At 43.0% G+C, this 10956-nt stretch overlaps 1 protein-coding gene across 1 annotated transcript; it reads left to right on the top strand.

Annotated features, from left to right (window-relative positions):
- Nucleotides 1-928: 928 nt before the first annotated feature.
- On the top strand, nt 929-1700 carry LOC144098005 (uncharacterized). Its single transcript, XM_077630579.1, has one exon. It carries the CDS (start codon nt 990-992, stop codon nt 1698-1700), a length of 711 nt encoding a protein of 236 aa, XP_077486705.1. The 5' UTR covers nt 929-989.
- Nucleotides 1701-10956: the final 9256 nt, after the last annotated feature.

Here is a 10956-nt window from a genome sequence, read left to right as displayed (position 1 = left end):
AAGTAATTAACCCTAAACACTCTTCTCAATCCAATATACCAATCGTTAATAACGGTGTGCTACTCTCACCATCTGAAGCTGCGACTGAATTAAACTCGTTTTTCAGCTCTGTATTCACAAACGAAAATCCAATTCCACCTGACCTTACGTTTCCTTCAATTAACTCATCTATGAATGATGTCATAATTACACCAGAGGGAATAGAATCGGCCATCGATCAACTTTCTAATAACTCAGCGCCAGGTCCAGACGGCATCTGCACAAAGATGCTTAAAATGACTAAACCTATATTATCTCCCGTATTAGCCACCCTTTTCCAGCAATAAATAGATACAGGATTCGTACCAGATGACTGGAAGGTCAGTCGTATCACTCCCATTTACAAACCAGGTGACCGATCAGTGCCCTCAAACTATAGACCTATATCCTTAACTAGTATTCCATGTAAATTACTTGAGCATATCATATCTTCCGCAGTTATGAAATATTTATCTGAACATAACTTCTTTTCTAACAATCAACATGAATTTCAGAAAGGACGCTCTTGTGAAACACAGCTTTTTGAACTTATAAGTGATCTTCATCAAGCTGTTCACGATTCCATAATAATCGATGCCATATTTATTGACTTCAATAAAGCATTCGATAAAGTTCCCCATTCTCGCTTAATGACGATACTTAGCCGGCTTAACATACATGAAAAAATTGTTAATTGGATCTCAAGTTTTTTAACCGAACGCTACCAATTTGTTTCCGTAAATGATCACTTTTCCGCTTTAGCACAAGTTAAATCTGGCGTTCCCCAGGGATCCGTACATGGCCCAATCTTATTCTTAATTTACATTAATGACATCAGTAACAACCTGACCTCAACAGTTCGATTGTTTGCAGATTACAGCGTGCTTTACAGACAAATTATCACCTCTGAAGACGCTAATATTTTACAGGCCGACCTAAACAAAATTTCACTTTGGTGCGAGCAATGGCAAATGGAAATTAATGTTTCTAAAACAAAAACTATGACATTTACCAGAGCCAGTAACGTTCACTTAAGTTCATATTTTATGAACAGCATATGCATAGAGAATGTGTACACATTAAAATATTTGGGAGTCCATCTAACTTCTAACCTTACATGGAATGATCACGTTGATGAAATAACTTCGAAAGCAAATAAAACACTTGGTTTCATTAGGCGAAATTTATATTTAGCAAATCAGTCAACTAAATTATCAGCTTACACAGCTCTAGTTCGCTCAAAGATTGAATACGCTTCCATAATATGGAATCCAAATCAGACTTACCTAATAAACAAGCTGGAATCTTTACAAAATAAAGCAGCACGCTTCATCACTAAAACATACTCTAGAACATCCAGCATCACGGCTATCAAAAAGTCCCTCCAATTACCGTCTCTAGAAACACGACGACTGTTAGCACTACTTTCCCACTTCCACAGATTGTATCATGCCCCGTCATCCTTTACAGCATCCCATATCAAACCGCCACAAAAAATTTTCCCCCGCCTCGACCATCCCTTCATAGTGCGTCCCATGTTTGCGCGTACGAATCTCCTGCGACAATCACCGCTCTTTCTAGCTATTCATCACTGGAATAAGCTGCCAAAAGAAATTGCTTCTGTACGTGATCATGACTCATTTGTAAGTAATATGAAACGCAGTTTTACGCATGTTGGGTAAAAGCAGAATTTTATGCCTTTGATGCATTGTAAGTGTATCTTCATGCTTTGTACGGAGTGTTGTTGTTGTTCTTTTTTTTTTCATCATGTATGCAATTCTCTCTTCTTTTTTTCTTTTTATATTTTCTTGTTGTATTCGGTGATCCTTACCGCGATGTTCTATATTGCCTTGCCCCCCCCCCCCCCCCAAATTGTGTTTGTTAACCCCCCCCCCCCCCCCCTATGTAATGCCCATAAGGGCCTTTAGGGTATCTGAATAAAAAAAAATACGATACGCCAGAGAAAAATATTACATGTGCTCCTTTCAACAGGCAGGCATGAACTTTTGAGTGTTAGGTATTGAATCATTTACAGCGTTCACTAGTTCTCTGATTAGTGCCTGTCTTCATCATGGGCCATTATCAATGCTACTCTAAAAAAAGCGGGCAGCAAACTTTAAAGAGCCGAATGGGAGTTACGGGCCAGTTGCAGCTATTTGGCGCTGACGACACCTCTCCCTTGCTTTCAGAGTTCTGCAAAGAGCCACTACGTTATCAGGGATACGAAAATTTATGGTAAGAGGAAACAGTCTCCCTCGAGTCCAGTACTCAGACATGTCACCGCTACCATGTTGCAGTAGAGTGGCTATGCATCTGTCGATTGTCGCGTCGTATACAATAACTACCTTAACACAGTAATGTTCCAAGGCTTAACCAAATATTCTCCCAGTCACGACCAAAATTTGCTATTTCAGCGTGTTTGTCTTTGCAGGGGAGTCAACAATCTTTCGATTCGAACGAAATGAGACAATTTCTGTTTTTAAACAATTTTTATTGGTCAGAAAAATATTCTTTGGCTGAATTTACGTTCCCAAACGGCCGGAAATGGGGAAAATGTTGAGTTTGGAACCTCGCCACATCACAGCCCCAAGCTAGTCCTTGCTCAGACGCGCTAGAAAATCGCGTCTTTGTATTCTCATGGTGGCATGCACTGCTTCCTTAGGAACTGCTGGTTTTAAGTTTATGGTGCTAGTCATCACTCAGACACACAAAAAAATTCCATCTTTACATTCTCATCGTGGCGGGCGCTGCTTCCGTAGGGACTGCTGGTTTCAAGTTCATTGTGCTAATCATCGCTCAGATGCGCTAGCAAATCGCATCTTTGTGTTCTCATGGTGGCAAGCGCTGCTTCCGTAGGGACTGCTGGTTTCAAGTTTATTGTGCTAATCATCGCTCAGATGCGCTAGCAAATCGCATCTTTGTGTTCTCATGGTGGCAAGCGCTGCTTCCGTAGGGACTGCTGGTTTCAAGTTTATTGTGCTAATCATCGCTCAGATGCGCTAGCAAATCGCATCTTTGTGTTATCATGGTGGCAAGCGCTGCTTCCGTAGGGACTGCTGGTTTCAAGTTTATTGTGCTAATCATCGCTCAGATGCGCTAGCAAATCGCATCTTTGTGTTCTCATGGTGGCAAGCGCTGCTTCCGTAGGGACTGCTGGTTTCAAGTTTATTGTGCTAATCATCGCTCAAACGCGCTAGCAAATCGCATCTTTGTGTTCTCATGGTGGCAAGCGCTGCTTCCGTAGGGACTGCTGGTTTCAAGTTTATTGTGCTAGTCATCGTTTAGACACACTAGAAAATCGCATCTTTGTATTCTCATGGTGGCATGCGCTGCTTCCTCAGGGACTGCTGGTTTCAAGCTTATTGTTCTAGTCATCACTCAGACACGCTAAAAAATCGCATCTTTGTATTCTCATGGTGGCATGCGCTGCTTCCGTAAGGACTGCTGGTTTCGAGGTTATTGTGCTAGTCATCCCTCAGACGCGCTAGAAAATCACATCTTCGTATTCTCATTGTAACATGCGCTGCTTGCGTAGGGACTGCTGGTTTCAAGTTTATTGTGCTAGTCATCGCTCAGACGCGCTAGAAAATGGCATATTTTTATTCTCATCGTGGCATGCGCTGCTTCGGTAGGGACTGCAGGTTTCAAGTTTATGGTGCTAATCATCGCTCAGACGCGCTATTAAATCGCATCTTTACATTCACATCGTGACATGCGCTGCTTCCGTAGGGACTGCTGGTTTCAAGTTTATTGTGCTAGGCATCGCTCAGACGCGCTAGAAAATGCAATATTTGTATTCTCAACGTGGCATGTGCTGCTTCGGTAGGGACTGCAGGTTTCAAGTTTATGGTGCTAATCATCGCTCAGACGCGCTATTAAATCGCATCTTTACATTCACATCGTGACATGCGCTGCTTCCGTAGGGACTGCTGGTTTCAAGTTTATTGTGCTAGTCATCGCTCAGACGCGCTAGAAAATGGCATATTTGTATTCTCATCGTGGCATGCGCTGCTTCGGTAGGGACTGCAGGTTTCAAGTTTATGGTGCTAATCATCGCTCAGACGCGCTATTAAATCGCATCTTTACATTCACATCGTGTCATGCGCTGCTTCCGTAGGGACTGCTGGTTTCAAGTTTATTGTGCTAATCGTCGCTCAGACACGCTAAAAAAACGCATCTTTGCATTCTCATCGTGGCATGCGCTGCTTCTGTAGGAACTGCTGGTTTCAACTTTATTGTCAGATAAAAATGGAATTCATTAGAGCATGAATTACTGAAAGAGGTCCCGAAGCAAAAAGCTGTAATGAGACCTCTTGTGAGAAAGTAGATGTTATTAGTAATCGTTGGCTTTGCAAGGTATAAAAATCATTTACAGGGAAAGAACAAACAATAACCGCAATAAAAATTACTAAACATCAATACAACCGCAGAAAAACATTTCAAAACAGATATTAACCCTGCAATAAATTACACACAACACCATGTTCTTTCTAACTGCAAGAAATTCGTGTAGGCACAAATGAAAGCACACGACAACACACTTGAAAGAAGTAACAGACGGTGAGCATTTAACAGTGAAGGGCTGGCTATTCAATTGGTTCAATGCTACATATCCAAATGTGTGTTTAGCGTATTTTGTGCGTACTTTTGGCAGTATAAAGTAGTTGTGTAGAAAAAAAACGATTAAGATTGTAATTAGTTAGGCTAGATTTACCGATAATATAAAGAAAATAATTGTAAAGACAAACTGAAGCACAGTGATTCCCAAAGTGAATTTCATACATAAATTAATCAGAAGAATATGCAGTTCATTGAAAAGCAGTGACATGAGCATTAAAGTGAATTATTGTAATGAATTGAACAATAAGATTTTCTACGTGTTTAAGACGACACAGATCTGTCTGACACTTAAGCCCTCAAGAACCTATGTAGTAATTGATAAGTCTTTGGATGAAGGAACAATTAGTTCCGCGCTATTCATATGATGAGGTAGGAAAAAGGGGAAACATGCGGAACGTGCCGACGTCAGTGAACATGCGTCGACGCAATTATCTGTGGTGGATCGGCATAGAAAGTACTGAAAGCATGTGTAATATCATCAGGGGCAGTGATTGTTTTACAAGCATAAGATTTCAGTTACATCATGTACAGATGCTTTATTGAAAAAATGAATCTAAAATGCACCTCTGCATTCCGATGGTGTTGCCTAATTCCAAGATAGGATTTCACAGTAGTTCCTTTCAGAGCGCTTTTGTAGTTTATGAACCACATTTCAATATTCACTGTAGCGATCGTGCAATGAAGATTCCAATGGTAGCTCCCTAGTTTTGCTCCCTCTTTCCTCGGCAGGTTACTTAGAAAAGATGAAGGTAGCCAAGTAATATGCGGCGATGAATAGTTCTTTAGATATGAAAATACAGACATCAAGGATGATATGCAAGTACTTATAAGAGAAAAAAACTCGCTGTAGCATATTTGGGCATCCTGGCAGTATGTCCCTCTAGACAAATTAGGGTTAGTAATAAGTTCTTTGATTTTATTTCTAAAAATTGGGTCGAAGACAGCGGGTTTCCTGACTAGAATTATTAAGCGGATACGCAAAGCGATAGGGTTGTGATCAGTGATGTTAATGCGTATAAAGAAAAATTTAGAAGGTGAGAGGAGATTTGCTAGAGTGTGATCGATCATCGTGCCAGCATTTTTATGAACGCATCGGGCTCGGAGAGTAATTAATTATTATAGCCCATACCCTTGGAAGCAATTGGTGTGATCATTTGAGTTCGATTTGAAGTCATTGAGGAGATTCGTATTAATGACACTTATAATGACAACATGTTGTTCTCATGTGAAAGGAAATGTAATACGTCATTAAGTTCAGAGCAAAAAATACTAACAGGAGACCTTGCAAGGACCTGTAAATACTTCCAACAAACATATATTTTCCTGTTCCAAAAATTAAATCATCCAATTCCGTCCAAACACAGATTCCGCATGAACCTTTACATTTAAGTCTATTCTGTGTTTGTACATAGCTTTAGATGATATTAACATGGCTGAACCAACATGGTTAAATGAACGGCGACGAGAGTATTCTGCTGAATATGTAGGAAACAATACACATTTTTATCTAGGGCTTTCAACCATATTTCGGAAATGCATGCGAAAGCAAAAAGATGAACGATAGTCGAAATCATTGAATGAAATTCCACAAGATGTCTCCGAAGGCTGCGAGCGTTGAAGGGGACTCTTAAGTGGAATGAGTTTGATAATTGGTGAAATTCATGACGTTCGATGTACGCCATTGTGGTAGGATAAGATTAGTATCCAGCAGAAAAGGCGCTAAGGTCACCTTCATCCCGGATTCGGAAGATATGATTGGTCGCCATTCATGCAGCCATTATCGCAACATAGTATTATGTTGACGGAACAGTTATGCCAAAGGCCCCTTTGACTTGTGGTGGATCGTATGTTGGCCAACTTCTTCTTGTGTGAATGATAGGCTGAGGGAGCACAGAAACAATGCTAAGAATGCAAGCCGCCACATCAGATTCGGTACCACAATTGTTCCTGTCAGCCATTGTAGGAAAAGGGCCGAATTGTACTTAAAATATAGATCTGCTCATGAGAGAAATCATCGAGGCATCTGAGATTATGAAGTTAGGTCCGAGTTGTGCAAGCATCCCATATGTCGCTATTTCTAAGAAAGAACTGCATTTTATAAATCGGTAGATTTGCCTTATAGAATAAAGAATGCATTCTCAGAGCAATTTATTTTGCTGTTTTCTTATGATTTAAGGTTTTTTATTGACTTCGCCTGTAAAAGCTTTGGTTTCCTGAACAAACTGTCTGTTGTTAGTTCTGTACTACGTCTCGTCCGTTCTCTTCCTTTGGCCTCATGCCGTTGCGCTGCTGCACTACAAATCATGTCTGACCAACGCGCCCACCAGTTCATGTTGTGCATTGTCTTTAGTCGCCAGCCGTGCCTTACGAGCCTTGATAGTACATTCCGCCTTTTCACGTGAACAGAATCGAATGGTGAGGTTTTTAAAGGATGACATGGAAGAATTTTTTGACGATGCTGAAAGTACGCGGTGTACGATGTCAATGTAATGTTTAGACACCGCACATTCTATTTTGGTGCCAATGGTTTCTATGACCTTATAGCAGTCTTCACCCTGAGTGCAGAGAGCACGCTTCAACTTAGCGTTGGTTATTTGGAGTACTGCCATAGCTTTGCTTGTCTAGCCTCAAGTTGCTTGTTACAAAATTGCCAGCTGTTTTTTAGATCTTTTTGTTCCTGTTCAACTGTTTCGTTCAAAGAGCTAAGGCTTTGACCAAATTCTTCCAGTTCACTCTTCAAAGATTTAATAACCGTGCATTGTACAGCATCCGATTTCAGCTTGAACTTGCCACAGCTTCGTTAGTGACTTCAGTCAGCCTGTCACGAAAAGCATTTTCGGGAGTGTCCTACCGCTTTGAAAGCTCAGCATTGGTTGGCTTTGCTATACACACACAGGATAGTAAAACGTTGGCAGCGACAGCAGCAATGCCAAAAAGAAACGCGACATGGTATGGAGCAGTAAACAAATGAAATCGCCAGGAGGAGGAAAAACATTTAATTAGAGGAGAACCCATTTGTCGCCATCATAATCTGATCGCTCTCAACCAGCGATTTCTGGTCGAGGGGACTGTGGCTATGATGGGTTGCCTCCCAGCGCTCATATATTGAATCGGGATTGCTGATAAAGTTTGGGGTTTGTTGAGATTCCCAAACGGTGTAAAAAAGTGTGCCAAATGCTCCACAGAAAGCGCAGGATTAATCTCATGTGTCTGGGTACCATTTACTCAAGTAGGAATTGAGCAAAGCATTAGTTTGTAGTCGCCTGATTATGGATTCTTCAAACTTCCGATGGGTTTTGCGAGGAAGAGGATATTTTTTTCTTATGATTTTATAGTACTCCGTAATTTCTGCTTAGCTTAAAAATAGTGGGGGGTTGTTAACTGTGTCAGAAAGAGGCTGCGTGCCGGATGCTCGGAGGAGGAGCGCTCAAGCAGCTAGCTGCGTTGGCCGCCTCCTTGCCCGTCGTTGAGAGGTGCCATGGCGTCCAGAAGATCTGGACATTTCAAACATTACACGTTTCCAAAATTTCCCAAAAAGAAGCGCCAACGCGACGTGTGAGGTTATTGCGTACCGTTGCTTGTGAGTCGGACATAATCGTTGTCTCGCTGTTCTTTGAAGACCTGGACATTCGAAAGATTAGAAGTTTTCAAAATCTCCCAACACGAAGCGCCAAAGCGACACGTGGGGTTATTGCATACCGTTGCTTGTGAGTCGGACATAATCGTTGTCTCCCTTTTCTTTGATATCGCTAGTGCGATGGCTGTTTCTTCAGCCGATGTGGTATCCACCCCATGGATACGTCTACTTGAAATTATATTCCTCCAGGGTGAAACTGCTGCAATTGCCGAGGCCCTGTGAATGGGTCCAGCCGCATCGACGTAGATCCTGTCCTTGCTTCCATTCCAGCGCTGGGTGATTTGTCTAACTCTGGCTAGTCTGCGTCTTCTGTTGTGTTCCTCATCCATTCGCTTTGGTACGGGGTGAGTCCTAATGTGTTATCTCAGCTGCATGGGCATGTCAATCTTCTCGGCAACTCCCCGGGGCGGACGGATTCTCAGCTTGTGTAATATTTTCCTGCCAGGCTTAGATGTTGAGAGCCTAACAATTTGCTTCACAGTGGGCCTCTATTAGTTTCTCGAAGGTGTTATGGATCCCTAGCTGCAGTGAGCGCTCAGTGGATGTGCGTAATGGGAGTCCCAGCGCCGTCTTAACTGCTTTTCGAGTAATAACATCCAATTGGTCTCTTTCCTTTTTGCTAAGCCGCAAGTATGGGATGGCGTAAATTATCTTAGAGAGAATTAAAGCTTGAACTGGTCTTACGGCCTCCATCTTCCTTAGCCAACTTCTTTTCTTGATTACATGGCGTAGAATTCTAGAGACCTGCAAGGAATAGCCTTGAAGCTGTCTGGTTTCTGTATTGTTATTGTTGCCTCTGGGTATGATTGCTCCCAGGATCTTGATTTACTTCTTGATCGGAATGCTCATACTCTCGACCGTAATAGCGACAGGCGGAGTGCAAGGTAAACTTGCCTCAGTCTGTTTCTTGCCACGGTCGATGAGGGGTAGCTAAGATTTCTCGGCAGAGCACGTCAAACCATGCCTTGCCGCATGCTGGCACACGACGTTCGCTGCTTCCTGAAGGTGGTCATGAATTTGCCCTTCATTACTGCTTCAACACCAGATCTTAAAGTCATCGGCGTATATACAGTGCTGAATGCCTTGCATGCGGTCTAGCTTCTCTGATAGCCCACACGTGCCCAGGTTGATGAGAACTGGAGACAAGGCCGCTCTCTGTAGAGTGCCCTTGAAACCTAGATTCAATGGAGAGGAGGTCTGATCACCGATACTTGTTGACGCTTTCGTATTGGAGGAAAAGTCTCAAGAGTAATTGTATGTACCGTCGCCGCAGCTGATTCTGTTAAGGTCCTTCAGTAATCCCTGGTGGCTGACATTTTCAGATGTCTCTTTTAAATCGAGCGCAAAGATGGCCTTGACTTGACATTTGCCGGGGTTGTCCAGAATATGCTCTTTGACACGAAGGAGAATATCCCGTGTAGATAGCTTTTCTCTAAACCCATACAGCGCGTCTAGGACAATATCCTTACTCCTCAGGAGTATGTTCAATCGGGCGTTGATGACCCTCTCAAACAGCTTTCCTAGACACGACATTAGAGAGATCGGTCGTAAATGGCAAATATCGCACTGCTTTTTTGGCTTGAGAATAAGGCGTACTAAAGCCTATTTCCAAGAGTCAGGGATCTGTCCCTTGTGTCAGCACTGCGTGTTGAAGTATTTCACAAGTTATGCAAATGAAGTGTCGTCCATGTTAAAGAGCATCTTGGTGCTTTTCTGGTCCGGTCCAGGGGCGGTGTTCTTACGCATGACTTCAAGCTCTGCCTCAGTTCCTCAACCGTTATTGTCTTGGTCCATCTCTGCATTGGGTGCACCGGTGTACGAGCATCCAAAACCGGGCAAATTTCGTGCTAGGTATGCGAAGAGGGCTTCGTTCTTCCCATAATAGCTGTGCAAGATCTTACAGAGTGTGTCTGTCTTCTCTTTCCGGTTCGAGTTTGGCTCGAGTTTGAGTTTGGCGGTGTTTCGGGCATTTTCTCGCGAATGTTTTCTGACTGCAGCCTGACCAATTTATGTTCAGCTCTCAACACTTCATTCGGTTTTTTGTAGCTGAATAATGTCTGCTTTCAAATAGTTAATTTACTTCGCTATCTTGCTTCCGGGGAAAGTGAAGGCGACCCAGCATAGCCCACCTTTACGATGTTTCTTGAGTCTCCTTGCTTTTCAGAAGAAGGTCCGCGTTTCCTAGTGCGTGGCGCTTGTCCTGCAGGTGAATCCCCCTCAGGCTCAAAGGAGACCCACCGGATGGTGCCCTCCTCTTTATGATGTCTTGTCTCTTCTGTTCCAGATCGGCCTGACGAGTTTCGGCGCTGTCTAGACATAGATCTTGACCTGGACCTGGACGTAAATGTGGAGGCCGCTATTCTGGATTCCTTCTTCTCGAACTGCTCTTTTTTGCTGATGCGTACTGTTGTCCCGTATTTCCTGCTGATGCCACTGGCTTTCGCCTTCTCTTCCTGATCTTCGAGATGTTGATGCTTCTTAGGCTTATCCACGAAGTTTGCTATGTATTCTCTCGAGTCGCTGTGGTGATTCCTTTGGCATGCCGCACAAGTTCGGGTGCAATTGTGAGCATCCCCCGGGATTCAGCTTGCCGCATGAGTCGCAATTTGATTCAGCTGGGCTGGGGCTGACGTCTAGTCTACGCTTTTCCCTGCCACACAGTACGCAAAACGGTCTAGCTT

The sequence above is a fragment of the Amblyomma americanum genome, chromosome 7 (genome assembly GCF_052857255.1).
Source record: "Amblyomma americanum isolate KBUSLIRL-KWMA chromosome 7, ASM5285725v1, whole genome shotgun sequence".
Lineage (NCBI taxonomy): Eukaryota > Metazoa > Arthropoda > Arachnida > Ixodida > Ixodidae > Amblyomma > Amblyomma americanum.
The sequence above is the reverse complement of the archived record's forward strand: the minus strand, read 5'-3'. Positions and strand labels throughout refer to the sequence as shown.

Coding starts and splice junctions, on each gene's coding strand:
- LOC144098005 (XM_077630579.1), top strand. CDS start 990: ATGGAAATTAATGTTTCTAAAACAAAAACTATGACATTTACCAGAGCC.